This window comes from Telmatherina bonti (genome assembly GCF_933228915.1).
Source record: "Telmatherina bonti genome assembly, chromosome: 7".
Taxonomy (NCBI): domain Eukaryota; kingdom Metazoa; phylum Chordata; class Actinopteri; order Atheriniformes; family Telmatherinidae; genus Telmatherina; species Telmatherina bonti.
This window is the reverse complement of record NC_136625.1, coordinates 13,209,528-13,233,788: the sequence shown is the minus strand read 5'-3', so window position 1 is coordinate 13,233,788 and position 24,261 is coordinate 13,209,528. Positions and strand designations below refer to the sequence as shown.

The 24,261-nt window shown below is 39.8% G+C and overlaps 1 protein-coding gene across 1 annotated transcript in view; it reads right to left on the bottom strand.

Annotated features, from left to right (window-relative positions):
- The window catches only part of st6galnac5a (ST6 (alpha-N-acetyl-neuraminyl-2,3-beta-galactosyl-1,3)-N-acetylgalactosaminide alpha-2,6-sialyltransferase 5a), a gene marked incomplete at both ends in the record, with an annotated part of 91,551 nt that overhangs the window by 37,381 nt on the left and 29,909 nt on the right, over positions 1-24,261 (bottom strand). Inside the window, one exon of the mRNA XM_079243751.1 lies at positions 20,326-20,573. Coding sequence (XP_079099877.1) covers positions 20,326-20,573 — 248 coding nt within the window. The remainder of the gene's footprint in view (positions 1-20,325; positions 20,574-24,261) is intronic.

Sequence of the window (24,261 nt, the reverse complement as noted above, 5' to 3'; positions counted from 1 at the left end):
GAGAAATGACATGTTTTATTCTGCTTTCACCACCAGTTTTTGAGCTTTTATAGCACCCAAGAGATAAATTAGAACCACCATCTGTTTCTCCTGATGCAAATAATATGGAAATTACAGCAGTGGTGCTAAGTACACTTTAATTCTCATTTCCTTCTCCTGAAGTTGTGTTGGAGTTCACAGTTTGCTAATGTGAATGCAAACTTCAGAGCTGAGGAAGATTTTACTCTAAGCTCCTCAAGTCTTTCATTTGAATATCTCTCAACTAATAAATCAATTGTAAACAACCAACTGCTCTCTGATTTATCCTGTGATCTTTGGATGGGAAAAGATCTCCAGTGTGGGAACCACTGGACTGAACCAAAGTGCTGCTTTACATCATCCATCAATGTATTAGTGTGTTGTATTTAATATGAGAAACTTGGGTTATTTGTTTTAACACAACAAGCACTTTTTACTAAAAAAAAAAACTTGATTTTTTTCTTTTTCCTTTTTCTTCTTTTGGTTTTAGGCCAATTTTTCATATAGTAAGCAAGGAGTTTAAGAGCCTCCTTCACCACTTACTGCATATGAAAATTGCACATTTTAGTGATATTAATATTCCGGTGTGGCCAGATGGATCTAAAAGGAGAGCTTGTTTGTGTTCCAATAGACATACTTTTAATAGGAAAACACTAATGAAATGAATCTCAATGCTACTGTTTATTACCAAGGTAATGCTTTTTCATTTACTTAATGGATTCACATCTGAGATGCAATAATAGCCAACCTGGTGATTAGAAATGAGATACGTTCACTCATCGTTGATCTTCCCAATGAAAGTAATGATTCCTGGCAGCGACTCTGGAACAGATTCACATCAGTAAAAAGCCGTTATTCTTTTTATCCTGCTTTCTTGAGCAGGGTGATGAGCCTTCCCCCACAAACAGTGGGCTCATTAGTCTAATCCTGAGCGTATTCAGCTTAGCAGGAATTCATAAAGACACAAACAATGCACAGGCGCATTCTAACAGATTTCAGAAGGGAGGATGCTCCCACGGCATTTTATCCCTTAATGAGCCCTGATCAGCTGCTGAAGCAGAGGTGAGGTTACAACGTTCAAATGCTTTTACTCAATGCAGCTATGCAAAAACACGCCACAGTACTTGTTTATGATAGAATTTCAGATTAATTTTTCACTTTGTGGTTTCCAACATATGGCTGACCTCTAACCAAAGAGCCACAAAATGATGACAAGTTCAGGTATTTTTAATCTTTTCATGTCAACATGAGCTATCATGAAGACATTGCTCTTTGTGGAACATATAAAAACCTTTCTTAACCACGTGCTAACCAAGTGAGGAAACACTTTTTATCCAAAAAACACTTTATTGGGTCTTGAATGAATCCAGGTTTTTATGTAACTCCTTAAACAACACCATGGTAACAAACTGCTTTCATGTAAATGGATGTAAAACTATAATATCAACACAACGGTACAGTGTCCAGTTAAAGCAAGACAGCCTACAACGTAAAGCTGTCTGCTTTGCAGCTGAGGTTGGCAACGCCGAGCGTTACTGCAGAAACATTATCGCCAGTATTGATGCCCCTTTGGTCACTAATTTTCCTTTTAGTTATTTGCTGAGCATCTGATGCTGTCGTGATCATCAAGACTTTTGCTGCATTATTGATGAGATGATGATGGAAGGAGGAATTAACACAGTGATTACGAGCAGAGGAAATGGAGTCATCTTCATCTCATAAATTGACACTCTGCCTCACCAAAATGAGCCTCTGCATCTGCTAACTTTATTAGCTGCAGCCAGCTGGCTTTATTTCTGTCTTTTTTCAGGTCCCAAATGATATTCAGGTGTTAAAATCAGATGTTTCTTTGTTCCACAACTTCCTTTTGAGCTTGGCTCTGATGGTTTAAACTTCTGAAGACATCGGAAACATGACTGCGAAGAAAATGTGAGTATTTAGGGAGCACTTCTGCTCTTGTGTCAGCCCCGCTTAATTAAATATTTGATTGCGCTTTGTTCATCGTATTATGTTGCCTTTACAAGTAATTTGCTGTGTGAGACGGGGCTTCTGTTTCCAAGCGCTGTTCCAAATGTTCGATGGAAAAAAAATCAGTTTTTGCATGTATTGATATTACCAGCAAACAATGACTTTAGCTTAATAAATAACAATAATTAGAGTTCTGTTTGTTTTTAATTTTGTTATCTTTATTATATCAAATTAAAATAAGAAAATGCTGATTTATTTCACAGGGATGTGAAGCTAAAAAGTTAAAAAGATCATATTTTATATTTTTAAGCCAAAGAATCCAGTGAATCAATAAAGAAACCTGCAGAAAAACAGCAGCATATGAAACTTTCTGCTGTGTGCAGCTGTGTCAGCTTGAGCTGTGTTTTCTCTAATCTTTGGGTGTGTCCTCTGATACTATGACATATCAGAAGCAACTGATTTCATTTGAACCTCACTTTTGCGAGTGTAAAATGTCTTAGGGCACATTCAGCTATTTTGATTCAAATTCTAGTCCGTTTGCCCAGAAAGTTTGCTTCGTTTGGGGAAATATGAATACGCCAAACCAATTCTGATTTGGATCAAAGAAGTGGACTCTGTCCGCCTACAAACGCAGGTCTCAGTCCCTGCTAAGCGGACTAAATACAGGAAAAGGACTGCAAAAAATGTCACTTCCTGCATTTGGTGAAATTGTTATTGCATTGTGGGTAAATGGTGGTAAAAGCGATGGCGTTAAGAGTTTGTCTGTTCTTCCTACTGCATCTGTTGTTGCAGTGTCTTCCTGCAGTATACTTGCAGAAGACAAAATGAACCAAAACAGCAACAACTTTGTCTCCATGTTTAGCTCACAAGTGGAACAAACCTTCTTCCACTTGTTCTTTTTCTTCCTGTCCTTCTTCACGTGGGTCTTGTCCTCTCTTTTGCTAAATACTAGTGCAGCGCCACCTTTGGTGGGAATGGGGATATGGGTCTTCTGGTTTGGCTTGTTTGACTAACGTGAACAGGATCTCAGTCCGATATGATACACCCCCCTACAGCTGAACCGAGTCCCCCCCCAATCAGACTGAGTCTAGCGGACTATCCAGATGTAAATTCACCCTTAATAAGTTTCATGAGATCTCGAAGCAGGACATCCCTGTTGCATCATTTTTTACGAGATTTTGTCAAAGCTGTGACAGTAAGACCATATCAGCGACACCCTCCCAGACCCAAATCAATTTAGTCATACCGACAATGATGGAATCGCCCACTGTTGACCTACATGTCAGTTTAGTGTGACCCAGTTGTCACTTTTGAGGCTTATCAGATTTCTCTGTACAGCTCAAATCTGTCCAGACTCTGGAGTGTTGTGCAGGTAAGAGGTCTGTTGCCGTGTCTACAGGCTACCGTGTTGCACAGTGGATGTGTGCATAGCCGTACGGAGAGAAATTACTTCAATTTTTCTTTTGCTGGAACAAACAGACTGACAGTCACACTCCTTTTCCTCAGTGAGTGACAAGGAGAGTGAAAAGAGGCTCCACACACTTCACATGACCACTTCCTTTCCTGTCCAGGTTCACTGCAGAACTACGCTCACATTGAGCTTTGCCAGCGATGGAGACATCATGCTATCAGTGAAATGACAGAAAAGATGATTTCCAAACACCATGGCTTGCTCCTCCACATCCACAGCACTCCATCGACAACCGTTTTCATTTTCAGGCACTTCATGCTGGAGCCAGTTTACTTCTATCTGGTATATAACAACTTCAAAATCCCTGAGTTGTAGAGGCTTTTTTCTCTTTTTATTTCAAACTTCTCAACCAGAAGTAAACGAGAAGGATGTCGCTATGCAGAACATCAATTAGGACATTTTATATATTACATCTTCGTCCCAACAACTAACAGCTAAAGGATTTAATGGGATAACATCTAACTTTTGATCCAAACATCAGCCTAATGTGAGTAATAATGGATGATTTCTGGGGTCATTATACAGTGTGTTGGTGCTCTGCCCTTTTCAGAAAACAGACATTGTTACTTTGCAGGCGTGGATTGGTTTCTCATGGGATCATGTGACCTGGAGCACTTTGCTTTGCACAGAAGACTCTGATTTGTGCTCCTTTCTCCTCCTCTTCCAGTGAAAGTTTGTCAAGGATAAACTAAGTCAAAAGGTGAAAATGTTGTCAGTCGAAGCCAGAAAGAGAAAGTGGGAAAGGGATCTCTCCAGAGGAAAAGCACAAGTAGCCTTTAGCAAAGAATTCACTTGTTGGAGTCTGACCCACCCCAAAATGTAATGCACGTTTTTCTGTCTTTCAGCCAGCGTTTATTCAAAACAATGGCAGTAAGTGCCTAATGAGCTGCAGACCATTGCAGAATATTGTGCTGGTTTGCATGCAATAAAAGCATTTCCTGTAATTCATGTAAAAATAAAAAAAAAGCAAAAGAATAATCACGATAATTTCTGGGCTATACAGCACACCAGAATATAAGCTGCAACTTCACCGAGTGTGCAGCAGCACTATTTCCTTCTTTAACAGCCACATCGATCAGCTTTAGCTTGAACGCTGCATCATATGCATTTCTTCTTGTGTTTTCCATGCTCAGGTTATGTGCATGAAGTGCAAAATGACTTGTTAGCCAGGAAAAATGCATACATCAGCTGCATCATTGTTTAGGCCAGAAGATTTAAATCATGTAAAAAAAAAAAAAAAGTTGCAGTTTATAGCAGGGATCCTCAATCCAGGTCCTTGAGGACCGGTGTCCGGCAGGTTTTCCAGGTTTCCCAGCTACAAGACACCTGATTCAGATCAATGTGTATTTAGCAGACGTATGCAGAGCTTGTCTGAGTCTGAGGGAAACCTGCAGGACACTGGGCTCTGAGGACCAGGATTGAGGATCCCCGGTTTATAGCCTGGAAACTACTGAAACAACTGGCCGAGTTATGTTGCATAAGCTAAGGGTTAATACTGATGTTTTCACAACGTTACGTTATCAAAATGAGTTATGGCAAAGGTACTGCTTAATACTGAAAACTATCATTTATAACAGAGATCGGTTAATTTTCCTGCAATGTTGCGTGACATGTGGGAAGCTGCAGGTTTAGCGCCCCTAGTGGCCAACAGTTACTTGGCATCCCTTTCAACATTGCCAACAACATTTTAACTGGTTTCATTCAGTACTTTACAATTAATGGTCTTGTTTAGTGTATATTGTTTGTTTGTTTTACTTCTTATGAACTAAAGAGATCTCTGCTGTACGTTAGCAATACATTATCTTGATCTTGTGAAGCAGATCTTGATAAGCCTCCAATGTTAAAGATGTGGTGTGTTATACAACCAAGAACAGAGCAAGTTGTGAAAAAAATACATCAAGCTGGACAACACAAGCAATCCTGAGAGGCACTAAAGTGCTCCCGTTTCGCTAATTTGGTATTTCATAATTACATATTTGAAGTTTTATTAAATATGCATGCTATAATTAAAGAAAAAAATCTCTACATCTCTTTTTACCTTCTGTCCAGTAATTGCTTTTGCTAATAAAACTTTTGCCTTCTAAGAGGCTTAATCTAATTTGACTTATCAACAACAATTAAGTGCAGCTAGCTTTTTATTTACTTTTATTTTGGGCAAAACTGTTCATTTCACATGAATTACACAAATGTATTGAATTGTTATGTTATCACATAAAGAAGAACCTACTTGGACTACACATTTTCAGCATTTTCAGATACTACAGGAATAATTCTCCTCTGTTGACGTTTCAGTTGAAAATCCTATATTTATCAAGATGCCAGACTTCTTGACTCTTGCCAACCAACCACAAGCACCAGCAGCTACAGCTGGTCTTCTCCTCCATTATATATAGTTTATTATCATTACACATGGCCTTGAATCTCCATGTTACGTTCCTGTCAGGAACAATCTCTTACCAGGATCAGAGGTTTTAACTCTGGTCAGATCCAATTATTGTGACAAAGATGGGACGTTTTCAGTCTCAGACAGAGCTGAACATGCAGTCGCATGTTCCAGAGCATGGCTCATTTCCATGTCTGGACATGTCTGGTATTTTCATCTAGTGAATCTAAACATTTCAAAATGAGGCTCAAGTGCATGTTGTAGGCATCTCATATTCTTGCGACTGGATGAACAATCCAGACACTTTTTGATCATCAAACTTTGACAAAACGCCAGTATTTGATGCCCCTTTTAGCGATGGAGGGACCCAGCCTTCATGTATATACTCAGACTGATTTTATGTTACTGACAGTTTTCCTACATTTTGTCATATTTTCAGTTTAGCTTTTGCAGTTTCAGACTAACTTCAGAAGCTTTGTTACACAACAAAGATTTGGGCTCTCATAACAGATGCAGACATAAGATCTATGAATGTGGAGTACCTCCATTAGAAGGGACTAGAACAGCTGAAGAGGTTCTGTGCGCTTAAGGAAAATGCTTACTCCTCAGCACCTCTGGAAGTGTAATCAGTGAACTCATCAATGAGATCGAGACCAAAGCACTTTCCACAAAAAGCCATGGCGCTGTTTCTTCAGTGGGAGGCGGCGATCAAAGTGGTTTTCGTAATTGGGAGTGCTTCCACTGATGGCAGGCAACGTCTTATCAGCAAAACGCTACCACATTTCCGAATGCATCATCTGCCCTCATGCTACTTAGATTTAAAACTTCCTCTAAAACTTTCTGCATTGTTATTTCTTGCTTCACTAAAAAACACAGTCGTCCTCCAATATTTATGTATTTTTTTATACCAAGAAGCATACCGTCACGGTAAAACTTGTGTCTCCATAATTGATAATTGATAAACCTCGCATCCAATATGTTTCTAATCTGGAGTGGAAATGCTCCCAGAGCGCAGAAGGAGATCACAGCAAAATACAAATAACAGTTTGATCATTTTTTTCTCCCACTGTGGAGGGCATGCTCATTAATCAAACCTAAAGAGCTGACTAATGTAGCCGGCCTTGTGTGTCTGCAGAGCCAGAGAATGGAAAAGCAAAGAGTCTGGGGTTATATTGTTAGGCTTCTCGTTAGCCATTTTTTTTATGTTTAGTCTCCATTGTGAAAATGGAAGCCCACCATCACTCGCCAATGTGGCAGATAGTATACTCCATTTATCAAAGATTGACCCTTTCATATGCTTCACATGAAGTAAAGAGGGCAATCCACAGACTGCAGAGATCGTGCCAAAGGTTAAAACATGAAGGAGCTTGAATCACCATTCAGCTCATGACACAAGTCTCAAGACCCCCCATGTTTCCTTTATGTGATATAACTTCACTGGTTATTCCCCAATCACAGAATGCCAAAAAAAAAAAAAAACCAAAAAACAAAACACAGAGTGTAAGATTACCCTATCAAGGGAATGCTTATCAGGAGGCAGCGTCTCCTCTCCCACCCATCACCCATAATTGCTTTCCAGGCTTCTGCTGGAAAATGCCTGTAGCTGTAATTACACTTAGTCAACATAACACAAAAAACACACACTGACAACACATGGACATATTTTGGGGGGCGGGCCATGCAGTGTGCGGTGGGTGGGGCTGCTTTGGTGGTCCCGCTTCCAACATGATGTGGTTACTTCTTCCCAATTTTAATTGCAAACAACACACACTTCACAATCATTCATAAGCTGGGAGGGAGGGGGTGACAATGGGGTCCTGCCACACCCCTATTTCTGGGGCTGTGCCGGAGGAGTTTGGGCGGGGGAGTGGTGCTGTTCAGGGGGCCTGGGTCTGGGCTGGCCTGGCGGGGGTGGGACTGCTGCTGGCCTTGGGTGGTGCTGGATCGGCTGCATGTGTGGAGTGGTGGGGGGGCATTGACAGGGGTGGGGGGTAGTTGTGGGGCCCTGATCGGGGCCCTCCTATCCCCTGCTCCCCCGGGGGTATCTCACAGGGGACACGTTGGGAAAGAAAGGTGAGGGCGTGCATGAGCCAATGGATGAAGTGGTGACTGAATGTTAGGGTAGAGGGGGGGTGGGGGGATCAGGGTGAAAGAATTTAGGAAAGTGGATGGCCGCTGGGATAGGAGGAAGGGGGGGTGTATGCAGATGGGTGGGGGTGCGTATGTGGGGTTATGTTGGTGGTACAGGGAAGTGATGGGGTGGGTGTACAATGAGGACTGTGAATGTGGATAGAGGGGTGTAGGGAGGTATGTGTGTGTGTAGAGTGGGGTATGCGTGTATGGAAGAATGGGTGATTATAGAGGGAGCAGGGATGTGTGTGTGAGGGGGTGTGTGTGTATAAAGAACGGGGGTAGGAGAGTGTGAGTTTGAGCGTGTGTAAGAGAATGGGTGTATAGGGTGTGTTTAAGGAGGAAGTGTGGATGCGTGTGGGTGTGGGTGGGGGTAGGTGGGTGGGTGCATGTGTGTGTGTGTGTGTGTGTGTGTGTGTGTGTGTGTGTGTGTGTGTGCGTGTGTGCACATGTGTGTGCGTATGTGTGTGTGTGTCTGTTTGTGTGCGTGGGTGCGTGGAGGGTCTTGGTGCTCGGGGAGCGCTGCTGGTGCGCTGGGGTGCGGCCTGGCTGCCGCTCGGTGGCGGTCTGGGGATCCCGGCCCTCCGTCGGTGTGGGCTGGGCCCTCTGCCTGCGGGGGTGGGGGGTTGCTTCTGGGCTCTTGGGGCCGTGGGGCCCGCGCTCTGTCTGCCCTGGGTGGCCGGTGCCCGGCGGGGCCGGTCCTCGCTGGTCCGGGCCTGCTGGGGCCTGTTCCCCCTGACTGCGGGGGACTCTGGCTGGGACCCCCCTCTGCCTCCTCCTGGGTCGGTGCATGGCTGGCTCCGGGGTGGGGCGGTTGGGGTCTGCGCCTGGGGATGGCTGCCGATGGCCCTGGTCTCGGGGGTACTCCTGGCGTGCCTCTTGCCTTTGTGTGGGAAGGGTCACACTGGCATGATCACCTTTTCCGGAACACGTTCCACATGTTCTGCATGTGACACAGTCACCGAGTCGTCACGCAGTTTTATTCACTAACAGCAGCTAGTTTTCTCATTTCTGTTTGTTTCTCATTTATATTTAACTTTTTAGATTCATAGTTTAGTTACTATGATCTAAAGTTGGCTTGTATGTGTATGTATATGTGTTAATACTGGCAAGTGCGTATATGTTTGTACGTATGTATGTGTGTGTATGTGTGTGCATAGAGGTGTGTGTGTATATGTATGTATGTGTATATGTATATGTGTACATATGTATATATATGTGTATATATATATATATTATGTGTGTATACGTGTGTGTATATGTATGTGTATGTATGTGTGTGTATGTGTGTGTATATGTATGTGTGTGCCTGTATGTGTGTATATATACATCTGTAGGTTGTTTTCTTTCTTTTTGTTTTTGGGTTATTTTTTAGTTGTTGTTTTTTTCTCTCCCTTTTCTCTCCCTTTATCTCTTTCCCTTTTCTTATGAGGTGTTTTTTCTCCTTTCTCTTTCTGTCTTTTGTCTGTCCTCTCTGGTCCAGCAGTACAAACTCTACAATTCAAACAACAATACAAAATAAACATAGAAATAAAATAAAAATTCAGAAAGTCAAGGGGATCATTATATCTATAAAGCTTCCCCTGGCAGAGAAAATTTGCTCAGCAGAACACAGCATCCAGACCATCATTCTGCTTGCCTAAATGCTGGACAAGACAAAAAAAAAAAAAAAAAAAAAAAAAAGAAAATGCCTGTAGCTGTGCTGTGTTTGGGGCGAGCAGTTTGCACCAGGGATAAGTGGAAATCCAACACTGTGCTCTGATTGTGGCCAGTGCATAACCAAATTACAATTGTCCTCTGTTCAGTCGAAACTGAGCATCTTTAGCATAAAAATAGCAGCTGTCTGTCGCTAACATTTTGTTCAGTTTGTGCTGCATTTTAAAAATGTTAAAGTGCAAAGGCAGACCACACATGGATATACACAATTTTCTACACACATATCACTGCAGACTTCACTGTTAGTTCATATTAGATGACAGTGTCCCCTGCTTAATTGTACATTTTTTTATTTTTGTCTTACCATCCAGCTGACAGGATACAGAGTACAACCCTAATGAAGAGTAAAAAATGGCTTCACGGCTAAGAAGAAATCATAGAAGATAGGGGTGTCTGAGATAAAATATTAAACATTTTAGTTCTCCAGCTGTCACTGTAGCTGTGGTTGGCAGAAGGATTGTCATGTCTCCTTGACACAGATGGATTTGTGCTTACGCCTTCAAGCAAAGAGTACCAAATCAGACAGAATTTGTAGCCCCAATATGTCTAAAACTGACTCTGGCCATGGTTTATGCTGAAAAATCTGCTTTGTGAAATTTCTAGTTTCATCTCTGTGGGATTTTCTACAGCTACACAAAAATCTTTAGCAATTTTTTTAAGCTAGGCTAGAAGTATGTCTCTGACAGATGGATTAATATGAGAGATTTAGTCCACTGTTCCCAGAGGATAAAACATTCTGACTTTGGCAGACACTTGTTTTTTCCCCCAAAGCAAAACAATAAAGATTACTTATTGTCCCTTTAGAGACGTATCTTCAGAAACTTAACAACAGAAATCCTGTTCCTATTTCAGCTGTAATATTCATGTTATTCATATGTTTAGCAGTTAAAAAGCATTGAAAGGCTGATTAACTCCTATAAATATGAAGTTGAGTAAATATTACCAGCTATCTCAACTATATTTTGCAGTTAAATCAGCATGCTACCATGCTAACAAGCTAAACTAGCCCTTTGACAATGAACCTGCTTAACACAAAAATACCACCAAGAAAAAAGAGCTCAAGAGCTATATCTGAGTTATCTGAATAGCTACCAATATTCTTGTCAATCTCAACAATATATTTTGCCCTTTCCATGCACTAACCAGCTAATGCTAACATGCCTATATGCTATACCATATGCTATACCAGACTTTTAAATATGTACTTGCAGCTAGCACATATAAGTTGTGTTCCTCTTAAAAACTAGTTATTCATCAGCACAGTGTCATTTTAATGTTTAGCTAGCAACTACCTAAACATGTTTAGCTAGCAACTAGCTAAACATTAAAAACTAGGTTTTTAAGAGGGAAACCACTAATTTTATGTGTCTGAACTTTTTAAATTTTTAACTGGGATTACCCGCTACTTTCTTACAGATTTTTCTAACCCAAATAAAAACAACACCCCATGATGTCAGAGTTGTCTGCTTTTTCCACCGTAGTCTCCTATTAAGTCTGTCAATTACTTTGAAAAAAAATCTCTCTTTGCAGTTTTCTGTCACTGCTGAAAGTCTAAGGATAAAGGCTTTTTATACCAGCTTTTACACCCGCTCTATCCAACTCAGACTTGCAAAAGGGTGATGGGGTGGAAGCAGGGGATGTTAAGGGTCACTGGAGCCTATCACAGCTGCCACTCCATCATAGGGTGCAGCCATAGTATAAAAATGGGTTAAATAAAAAAGATGTGGGGTAAAAAAAAAAAGAAAAGGTGAGCCTAGCTGCTTAGCTTGAAGCTTAACTTGGTCACTTTGGAATAGCAAAACACAAATACAGCTCCAGCTTGTCAGGAATTGAGTTGTATCATATGCAATGTAAGTGCCATGTTTAGGCACACGCAAAGAAAGAAAAAAAAAAAAAAAAGAAAAAACATGGCCCCCTCATCATGCCAGCTGTAACCAGGACTGGAAAAAAGAGAAAAACACTTTGCTTTATAGAACTTTTAAAGAACTGTACCCATCTTGACAAAGTGCACATTGTAAGGGACTTTAGTGGGGTACTTAATTTCCTTCAAAGTGGGATTGTGTGATGTACTTATAAGTATAGTGTCCTACTGTCAGCAGAGTATGGTCAGAGCATTCAGAGAACCAAAATCTCTGATATTTTTCAGGTTACTCTGAAAGAGCAGTTCAGGCAAGTGTTATATATATTATATTATAGATTTTTCCCACTGCGTCAAAGACTGGGTTTCATCAATTTTGCCGCATGATGTTGCAACCCAGATTGTGTCGCAAAGAGCTGTGGGCTGTTGCAACATGGATGTTTTGCCATTGAGAGCATGCAGCAAAAAAACAAGTGATGCAAAAAGCAGCATGCTGAAATCCACAATATAGCTTTTGCTCACACCACGGTTACATTTTTTTTCAAGTTTAAATGGCTTCCAAGCTTTTTGCTTGGCTTAGTATTCCTTTTGTGATTCATCAAACTGAGAGACGGCTCAGATATTCTACTGAATCTACTGAAGCCGTATATATATATATATACATATATATATATCTATATATATGTATATATATATATATATATATATATATATATATATATATATATATATATATATATATATATATATATATATATATATATATATATATATATATACATTAGACATTCTTATAACATGTCAAAAAAAGTTCGATCTTATTTCCATCATTTTAACTTTTAAAATAACAGAACAAAAAATGGCCTCTGCAAAAGTTTGGGCACCCTGCATAGTTAGTACCTTCTATTCCCCCGTTTGGCAAGTATGACAACTTGTAAACACTTTTTATAGCCAGCCAATAGTCTTTCGAATCTTGTTTGAGATATCTTCACCCATTCCTCCTTGCAAAAGTCTTCCAGATCTTTGAGATTTCTGGGCCATCTGTGATGCACTGCTCTTTTGAGGTCTATCCATAGACTTTCAATCATGTTGAGGTCAGGAGATTGTGAAGGCCATGGCAAAACCTTCAGTTCATGCCTCTTGATGCAATCCAACCTGGATTTTGAGGTGTTTTTAGGATCATTATCCATTTGTAGAAGCCATCCTCTCTTTAACTGCAGCTTTTTCACAGATGGCATTAGGTTAGCATCCAAAATTTGCTCAAATCCCATTGGATCCATTTTTCCTTCTACTCGTGACATGTTCCCTGTGCCACTGGCTGCAATACAACCCCAAAGCATGATTGATCCACCCCCATGCTTAACAGTTAGATAGAGGTTCTTTTTATTAAATTGTGTGCCCTTTCTTCTCCAAACGTACCTGTACTCATTCCGGCCAAAAAGTTCAATTTTAACCTCATCAATCCACAGAACTTGTTTCCAAAATGCATCAGGCTTGTCTATATGTTCCTTTGCAAACTTCAAATGCAGATTTTTGTGGTAAGGACGTAAAAGAAGTTTCCTTCTGATGACTCTTCCATGAAGGCCATATTTGTACAAGTACCTCTTTATAGAGGAATGGTGTACCATAACTCCAGTATCAGCCAGATCTTCCTGGAGGGATCATGCAGTCAAACGTGGGTTTTGACTTGCTTTTCTTACAATCCTGCGAGCTGTTCTGTCTGATATTTTTCTTGGTCTTCCAGATTTTGCTTTAACTTCCACTGTTCCCAATGATCGTCATTTCTTGATTACATTCGGAACAGAGGATATTAGCATCTGAAAACACTTTGCTATTTTCTTACACCCTTCTCCTGCTTTGTGAGCATCAACTATTTTCAGTTTCAGTGTTCTTGACAGCTGCTTAGAGGAACCCATGGTGCCGATTGCTGAGGCGAGGTCAGATGAGTCTGAGCATTTAAAACCTTTGAGATTGACATCACCTGGTCTTTCCAGACACTAACTGTAAACAATCCAGGACACTGTCAGGTTACAGTTGTCAAATGGGGGGCGTACAAGGTACTAACTCTGCAGGGTGCCCAAACTTTTACAGACACCATATTTTGTTTTCTGTTATTTTGAAGGTTTAAATGATGGAAATAAGATGTAACTTTTTTTGACATGTTATAAGAATGTTTAAACTGTACTTTGATGCCTTTTTGAGATTTTCCATCTTTTTAAAGCTCCTTATTTGCACATTAAAATACATTTTTACCAGGGGTGCCCAGTCGGTAGGGCTGGTCGGATCGATCCTAAAATTGATATTATCGATATGAAGGCTAGTGTAAGTATTGTTCAATACTTGATGACATCAGTGTTTTTCTTGTTTTGAGCCAAATTGCCAGAGAATGTGAACGAGAGCCAACCAATTGCAGGGTTTGCTTTTTTCTAGCTAATTGGCATTATTGACTATAATTTTCAAACAATTTTGTGTAATGAAAGTGAATTAGTATAAATTTACATTTCTCAATTCCGCCGTTCAGTTTGTCAATAAAAGATGTTTATTTGACACATCTTTGCATTGTGTTTTATTATGATCATAATCAAGATCAATATTTAATGGCAAAGTCAATAAATAATTGTAAAACTTCAAGTAAAAAGTGTCAGTATCTGTATCTGGATCTCTATCTGAATCAGCGATACTTGCCCTGGATTAATTTGGCATCGTATTGATATCAAAATTTGCATTGTTTCCCAGCCATAGAATTTGGTTTACCTGGAAAAACCTACACTAAATGAAGCTCAGAATAAGCAAAAATAAAACTTTTAGTTTATGTTTTTGCCTTAAGATTATTAAAGGGGAAAATATGTCCCTGTTGTGTGTACGCTGTGATGTATTTGTAACTTTCCAGCTAGCTGGTATTTAATCTTAAAGGCCATTTCTGTCTCTTGTGGAGTAATTTATGGATAAAAATGGCTACAGAAATGACACCTCAGTTTTTCTTTCTATATGGAACAGAGAGAACAAAAAAAAGTAACATTGCAAGTCGAACATGGCAAAGATTTAACTTTTAATTGCATGAAAAATATATTCAAGAGACAAAAAACAGTCAACCTCGTTCATTTGTCTGCAGCACCACATCAAGGTGCCCCTCCTGTTTGACAAGACTCCTCCATTACTTCCGCTCCACCTGACTTATCACTCGGGAAGCTGCATGATTCCGGTGTCACGAAGCCAATCAGACGAAGGCGGCTGTGCTGTCTCGTCTCCCCATCTCCACTGAGAGACATGCAAGAGCAGTTTCCCGTCCTCCTCCTCCTCCTCACCGAGAAAATAAAAAGGCAGGATAGTGCTGGAAGAAAGGAAGCCCTCTGGGATTTCTTTCTCTATCTTTTCCTCGCGTGTCGGTTTCTACCTCCTCCTTCGCACTCCTGTCTCATTCTCTCAGGCTGAACCTTTCCTGACTCCTGTATTCTCTTTTATCATCCTCTCCTTCCTTACCCTTTGCCAGTTTTGTCCTCTTCTCACATTCTCTTTGCCCTTTCTCTACAAGAGTTTCTCCCCCTTTTCATCTCAAGCCTAAGTTTGCCTTATTATCTCTTGACTCTCCTCCACAGCGGCAGTCCTGGCTAACCAGCGCTGCTACATAACTGGAAACAAGTTTCCCTTCATTCTCACCTAAATCAAACATGCTGCATTTAAAATATGGACTATAAAGATTTTAACAGACTTCTGAAGAAAAAGTACAGTCTGCAAAGTGCAAAAAGTCTTTTTTTTTTTTTTATTCATAACCTTGCGAAGATGGTGCAAAAGATCACAGAGAAACACTTCTTTAAAGTGTTCTGGTAAATTCTGACCAAACGTCTGTAAAATAAAAAGACTTGCAGCTTTTCAGAGGGTTTCAGGCTTGTGATGAGTTTAATACTCTTGGAGATGATAAAGTGAGGAGGTCAAAGGATGACTGGCACTGAGCCCTGCGTGCCGGCCATGAGATATTTTGGAAAGATCAATATGGTGCAGAAGTCAACAAGCAAAACTGAGGAAGACAAACGGTGAAGTCAGAGAATTTTTTCCAAACACAGATCATTCAGCTCTGCAGAGGAAGAAACGTTCAAAGAAGGCAGCAACTTTCGCAGTCCTGAGTGCAGTGTGAAGCGTTCGCCGGCTGTAGTACTGTATAATATACTAGCATGTACTGGAGTAGCAGAATGTATTCATGTCATAAAAGTATTGATTTGCAGCTTGTGGTGAGGGACTCTAAGGGTGACACGCTGCAAGATTTGAAGAAGCGTAAATGATGTCCAGTGGAGTCGTGACCCTAATTAATGTTCCCCGTCGCCCAATGTCAATAAGCTTATTGCCAAAAGAAAAAAATAATAAGCGGTGGTTTACTTATGATACTTGGCTGCTCCAGTTCACTTCGGGAAAATCAATTCTAATCCAAAGCCGGGTTCGGTGATGCATCGCAGACAAATTCTCATCAAATCAAAACACACATGGTCACTGAATATTAGCTTATCAGACAGAGTCAAAAGTGCTGCCCTCAAACGTGACAGCAGTGACTCATTTTATATTTATTTGTGCACTAAGCTGCAGATGTAGCCGTGAAAAGATGAATCTGATTCACAGACAAAAAGATGAACAGTCGCAGACCACTGGCGCACAAAGTAACTGGAGCTGTTAATGACCCAATCAAGCTAGGTCTATAGTCCGAACACAAGGTCATTTAAAATGCAGTCCACCAAAAAAGCCACAAGCGTCTCTCTCTCTCCCTCTGCACACCGAGGTGTGTGCCAGCTATTCGGGATCTAACAGTGTTTTAACAGACGTTTCGGTTTCAGGTGGGAAACCTGTCCAAGCTGGACAGGTTCTAGCGTAGAGGCTTGATGATGTGCAATCCCTTTCTTAGGAATTGGTCTTGCTAACAACCCACTTCCATTAAGAAAACACTTATAAACAACAACTAAAATCAACCACAATAGAAAATGACGTGTAAAGATGATGTATGCATCACCCCTCATGTCTGCATTCCTTGAGCCTGCCTTGGCCATCATGCAGCACTTCAGAGAACTGAGGAGCTTGTGTGTTCACAGTGCATAAGCTCACAGAACAAACCCAAAGTACTACAAACATTTTTTATAGTCGAGGATTGCCTGTTTGCACGTCTTTTTTTCCCCCTGTAAATATGGTGTTGTGTGAATTCATCCTGTGTCATGTGTATATGTAGCCTTAACCTTTATTACTGTCTAAACTTATGAACATTTATTCATTTCGGCGTTGTACACCGTGCCCAGAGATAACAGTTAAAAATGAGCTGTATAGCTAACACTGACACATTTCCAGGAATGTTTATTAATGTGTGTGTCCCTGTCAAACAAACCAATAATAAATAAAGAAGAAAACTCATGTTAGAATAGCTTAGATCGGAAAAGTTATGTAAAATGAATCTGACCGGTTTAACAATAACAAATGCACTTTTTTTTTTTTTTTATTCACAGCAAAGCAAACCTTGAGGGGTTTTTGTTTCAGTAAATGTGGCAACAGCCTCCATAATACACATCTGTGCATGTCCATTACATGACAGCTGTTGTGTTCACTCTTAATGGACGTATTGCCGTGGATTAGAGGATGCGCAGTGTCAAAGTTTGAAGCTGTCGTAGATGAGTTGTTACATTTGGGCTAAGACTGTTTTCTGCTTTTACAGTGGTTGAAACTAAACAAGCTGGAAGCACGCTCCTCTTTTCGTTACTGGTTGTTTCGGCAACAGACAGAAAAAGAAGTTGTCACACTCTTAGGAATATAAATTAGTCTGTGAATGATATTTGAACAAAGCCCTGTATCAAACTGCCTGAATATAGATAGGATTAAAGCTGGAGCTGAATGTGTGAAATACTGAAGTGTAGATTTCTGGCTCGGAAATCATTTAGGAAAAAGATTTAAAACTGCACCATTATTTTCCCTGTTTTTTACAGAAGCCTGCTATTTACTTGTAAAAGAAAATTAATTAATAGCTACCATCATTATAGTCAGACAAATATGAACAATATGTTTTATTTTCCATACGTTTTAACATTAATTATTCAAATGAGTCGTTTTTTTTTAATTAAATCTTTTGCTGATAAAGCCAAGCATACTTTCATACATAGTTTACATTTTTTTGCACTCAGTTATACAAATTATAGTATAAAATAATCTTGTTGAAACATATAAGTCAATCTCTATTAAAACAGCTGCCATAGTTCCTCTGCTAAATGGACCTGTACTTATATAGTACTTTTCCAGTCATGCCAGCCACTCAAAGCACGTGTTGGGGGTTCAGTGACTTGCTCAAGGACACTGAGGCATGTAGTGAAGCCTGGAATCGATCCTCCAACTTTCCAGTTGAAAGACTGCTCTTCCTCCTGAGCTACAGTCGCCCCTCCAACGCCACTGAAGATGAAAAATGTGCACCATTTTCTACCAGAGAAACAGCTCTTGATTCCCAGTTTGTGCAGTTTGTGAATATACAGAGTAAATACAGAGAAATGGCGTATTACTCCGAGCTGAGCGACACGAATAGATCTGCAACACTTCCACAGAAAAAACTGTTAGCTGAAGTTGTCAGTGAGCTCCTCGCAGCTAACGCTCTCTTCAACACCGAGGACATTTACTTTAATTGCAAAATAGTTCTGTTCTTCTGTTATTTTGTCACAAGGTAAAAAGACTCTTCAGATCCCTTGAAGTTTAATTCAGCCCTGTGATTTGATACACAAAGTTTCTGAGAAGTTTTGCATCACTTTATGGTAAAAAAAAATTCTGTTGAACACAATCTGATACTTGTCTTCTGCTACTAATGGATACCAGGAAGCAGAAGATTACACTATCATAATTTGGACATATCACATGGAAATAAAGGGAAAATAGCTCCCACATGTTACTTTTTGTCAAAAGACAAAGTAAAGACCACATATTAAAAAAATATAACTTTTGTTACCATTTTTTCTTGGGTCTGGCTTTAAAGGGGTGGAAAAAGACCATTTACCAGTCAAGTCTCTTGTTTTCCACGTTCAGGAACAATGTGCTGACACCTAAATCAGCCCATTTAATACAAGTTAGCGTTGCTTTTTTGTCTCATCTGCACAGCAATCCCCTCCCTGCCAAAACAGACAGCAGGCCGTCCAACTACATATATGCAGATGGCATGAACTGATGACTTTTATGGTTCCCAGAAGCTTACCAATACGTCCTTTGAGACAGAGATAGCAGTATGAATTGGCCAGCCACGCATGGCGTTTGCAGCTTTACAGATGGATAACTAAAAGAGCCAAGTGGAAACAAGACCAGAGGTCTGAGAATTGTTTTTAAGCCAATCAAAAGACAGCGAAGATGCAAGATGGTAATGAAGGGAAGTAAAAAATCACTTTAAAAGAAATATAATTGGCGACTAAATATCAACAGAGACAAAAAAAAGACATGAGACATTCTAAATTTACTGTGCAGACATAAGCTGACTACAAAACCAAATGAGGTGACTACAGAGACTAATTAAAAAACAATATCCAGTGACACAAAAGGAATGCAAATGATTACAGAGACATGCAAAATAATTTGGCTATTTATAAAAAAAAAAAATAAAAAAAAAAGTACTTAGGCATTCAAAATGACTGTAGGGAAACAAAAGCACAATGATGGATACAAAATGAATGTAAAAGCACAAACATGCACAACATCATTACAGAGGCTTGCAAAGCCAGAGATGAAAGCTGCGAGAACAAATGACTAAAGTGATGCAAAAAGGTAAAGAAAAGCATGCAGAAAGGAAAAAATACAGATGCAAAATGACTACAGGTTACAGAGAAAGCCAAAGCATTTACAGAGGGACGGGAAATGATCACTGAGATCAAAAGTGACCACAGTGAAGAGAAAACACACCAAAGAGAGATGCAAAGTGGGCTCAGACAGGTGTTATGTGACCATGGAGAGAAGAGAAATGACTGGAGAGAAATCCAAAATGGCTTTGAAGAAGGTAAGACGACTACAAAGATGACTCCAAAATGTTGTAAGAAGTGACAAAATTATGACAAAAATGTGCAAAATAACAACCGGCAAACTGACAAAGTTGTAAAATGGCTGCTGAGTAAAAACAAACAAACAAAAAAAAAAAAACAACAGAACAAAAGAAACTTAACAACAGAGAAAATCATGCAGGTGAAATTACAACCGAGTGATGTAAAATGACTTCAGGGATCATCCCTGAATCGTCTTGAGAAAAATGGAAACATGGAAACGTGTAGATGTCCTAAAAATAAAAGCCTTCAACGTGGTGATTAGGTCGGCTTTTCCAGCAGAGCCTCAGTACTCACATTGATTGTTTTCTCCTGACTTCGTAAACAGATGGAAGTCAATACACCCCTACCATGACGTCAAGGTTCACCTCACTGCGGGTCTCCCGGGCTTATCAATTAGAGTGCAAGTCTGCAGCCGAGGATTTCATTTGTACACTAAGCTGTTATTAGTAACGACAGGTGGGTATTGAGTTTGACGCAACATCGTCTGAGAAAATTGTGATAAATGACAAAGTGGAGACTCTTCTCTCCCCCTAAAGAGCACAGCCAGCGGATGAAGGAAAGGTGTGTGTGTTCATGTGTTACAGGTGGTAAAAGTTAGGGCAGAGTGCAGAACTTGGTTTCAGATTAAAGAATTTAAAAGTGGTTGCATTTCCTGAAGCTCTGGCTGCTTTGCAGTGCATTAGATACACATTTGAAGCTTTTCTTCTGCCTGTTCCCTGAATAATAAGGGAGACGCACGGCAACATCTGCTTACCTTATGGTCAATGATGCCACTGTATCCCTGGAGGACAGGCGGGTGAGGCTTGGCCAGGCTGACGGAGGCTTCAGTGGGTCGCTGCAGATGTTCATGCTGTCGGATGTGTGTGCCATTAGTGTCCCTGGAAGGACTGTTGAAGCTCCCATTGTACACACGGAACAAGCTGGCGCACAGGAGAAGCACGAGAAGCACGGCTACCCCATGGCGCTGACGCAAAGACACAAGCAGATGCTGACAAGTTAGTCCTGTTGCACCGAGGCGACTTTTGGTTGCACTTATAGGGCTTGAGGAAGGAAAGCCATCAGCTGGGCACAAACATCATCATCATCATCATTCTCAGCTGGGGTTGCGTTCACAAGCATGTTTGTAAAGTAAAATACACAAAGTGCCACAAGTCAGAGAACACAAAAAGTTAAAAAGAGAAATTATTCGAATCTTTTGTTTTTAATCTAAAATATAACATGTGAGATTTTTTTTAATTACACAGCACTAAAACAAAGTGATATCATATACTTAATAAAAACCGTGGTGTCTCCATGAAACAGTGAGAAATCAGACAATTTACAGCGAGCGCGCTGTAATGGATGCGCGCTGTGGTGCCAACCAGCGCGCACAGCTGGATGCCCATTGTTCACATCCTAATCTTTTGATCCGACACTGTTCTCTGAGCAGAATTATGTAGCGACTGGAGCACACTTCTGGGAACAAACCTCGCATCTACAAGCAAGCGCAAACAGTTGTCAACGGGACGACAAGACAGAAACATTTACCATAGCTGTCTTCATTTTGCGGCGCGCTGTCTTATCGCTGCAGCTCAGTGCGTCTGAGTCCACTTTCTCTCATGGTCCAGAGTCCTCCTCCTGACATCCCGGGTCTTGAGCAGAGCCAGCCAGCCTGCTGCTGCTGCCTGTGTGTCTTCAAATTAGAGTCCAGGCGCGATTCATAGAGGAGAGCGAGGCGGCAGATGTTCAATACTGTACTTCCGCAGGGTCCTAAAGCCTCCCGCCGCTCCTGGTTCTGGAGGAGGCGCCGCGGTAATTAAACACACCACCTGCGGAAGTCTGATAAGACCTTTTAGTTTATTTTCTGAACAGCGATTTTAGAGGGAATCAGTAATTCAATGGTGTTTTTTTTTTCTGTTTTAATGTTTGCTGTTGAAAGCATGATTCAGATTGAAAACAGCAGATGTTACAGATGCAGACTGCCTCTTTTCAGCACTCTGTATCTGGATCTTGGAGCACTGAAAAGGATTTTTGCCTAATTTAGTGAGCCAAACAAAGAACGTTTTACAAAGCAGCTTTGGGATCTTTCAGGCTGTTGACTTTTTTTTTTTTTTTTGCATGTGCAGATAACTTCTTAAACCTGTAAGGTTTTGGTTTGATTTCAGACACAGATCCATAAATTAGTCAAAACACAGTGAAATCAGCATCAGTTACTTTCCTGCCTTTATATGAACATTTCGTTTTGACACAGATGTTCAGAGAATGTAGAATAGTTTAAAAGGGATAAAACACATGTAGGTTGGTGTTACCAAAGGTTTTTCAAATCTTCATGGACCAAATTGATTGTGTCGAAAAAATGGTCTAAATTCAATAATTTGATGTCAATAACACATTTTAAATATTGTTGGGGAAGAGACATGTTGCATTACCCTGCATGGTTTTAAACCTTACAGCTTTTGATCATTTGGAAACTGGCGACTTATTCTTGGAGTTTTCCAGAGGAATCTGGTTCCATTACTGAATGTTTTTTCAGCTGCTCATCAGTCTGTTATTTATGCTTCTGATTAATCTCTGAATGATGCTTCATTCATTTCAAGTAAGAGACATGGAGTGCAAGCAGGTCAAGCACACACTGATTCTGTCTATGAAGCCACGCTGTTGCAAAGTATGCACAATGAGTCCTGTCCAAGCAACCATGGTATACATGCAAGTTCTGGTTGCACCTCCCCATACCACCCTCTTCTCCATATAATCATAGAATTCTTCATAAAAAGGTGATACTTGCTCATTTGACAAAATTTCCCATCTGTGCCTTTCTCACTTTTTTTTCTTCTGGTATTTTTAAACATAAAGAATTAGGATAAACAGCTTCATTTCTTTGATTCTGAGTCAATAAGTTTGAGTGAAGATGAGGAAATGTTTCTTCTGTACTTCTTTTTGTTGAATTCAGGTTGAGACAAATTAAGAAGTTTTAGATGTAAGTGATGTAATGGAACTTTGATGCTTATAAAGTAAAGATCTAAATATCAAAAGTACATTTTTTTTAATGCGAATTTACATTTTTATTCACATTGTCACTAACATGAAAATGATCAAGTATGTATAAACGCACGACAGTTATGACATAAAATCCACAACTAGACCATACCTTCTTCAAACTGATCAACCTTGGGAGTTTCATAGCCACACATTAAAAAAAGACATTCATCTTCTTTGCATCTTAACACTTATATTACATATGTTTTCTAACACAAAAATGCAGAATGAGTTAATTAAAAGTAAAATAAAATGAAGATGCTCACTCGTTTTGATGAAAGGAAAGGAAATCTGAGAAGTAGCTTAAATAAGCTGAAAATCAAGTTTTATTAAAAATTGACAATGTTCCAAGTTTCTTTTAATATTTTTAATATAGCTGGCTCCAACTTAAAAAAAAAAATCTAATCCCACATTTCAAACCTTCAAATATCAGATTAGCTCAAATAAAGTTGTGTTCTTTCAAAACTACATCTGCTACTCATCACAACAGGGAATTATACTGTAGTTCTTACATCACTAAATTTGATAACTTTAACTTTGTGACTTTAAAAGTTTAAAAGTGTGAAGACATGATTACTGATTAACTGATTTACTTCTTTCTAAATGAATGAAATAATGCAGACAGATGCACCAAAAATGACTTTCTATTTTGTAACGCTGTCATTTAAAAACTTTCTTTTCCGACAAAGTATTTCGAAATGATTTTTTACTTATATATAGAATAGAATAGAATAGAATAGAATAGAATAGAATAGAATAGAAAACATAGGTATACCCATATTCTTCATCACTGCTGTTGTTGAACCAAAATACAGATCTGGCATCAATTTAAGCTTTTAAACCCTTTCTATTGTCCAATGTTTAAATGGGTCTTTTTCCTTAGTGGGTTGTACGGGTCATTTGATTTATTCAAAGAATACATTTGATAAGTAAACAGTTCATACATACGTTCGACAGGTTTGCAGTTGCAGCACCATCAGTCTCAATATGAAATTTCACAAGCTGTAAATCGGATTGAACACCTGATTGATTGTTTTTTCTTTTAATCCAGACACGTTTGTAAAAAGCTGCATAATATGTATGTGAATTTGTAAGTTGTCTCCACTTCAGATGAAGCCTTTAACAAGTACAAATCGAGCTCAACGCATCATCATGATAAAACGAGACAGTTGTTGTTTATTCTCACACAGTGCCTTAAAAGCTTTAAAACATGCAGCTTTAATCTCTGCATTTAATCCTCTTTAAAGTGATACATTTTATGCACTTTATGCCCCAAGCAGCAGCAACTGGATTTCTGCATGAATATTAATGAATGTTATGTACAAAACATGTTTCAAAGTAAAGTTCCCAGGGCTGCAGGGAGAGAAAATTACAGCCAAGCGAAAACTGTTTTTAAGGTCAAAGGCGATTAAATCCTGCAGAAGTACTGCACAAGACACATCACGTGAAGAAGTTTGTGGTTTAGTTTACATATACAACAGGTCTTTATGGTCACCAGTAAGTCAATGGTAAATGGACTTGTATTTATATAGCGCTTTTCCAGTCAAAGCACTTTATGCTACATGTCACAGTCATCCATTCACAGCCCGATTGGCACATTAGGGAGCAATGCAAGGTTCAGCGTGTTGCCCACTTAGGCATGTAGTCAGGGGAAGCCTGGATGTGATCCACCAAC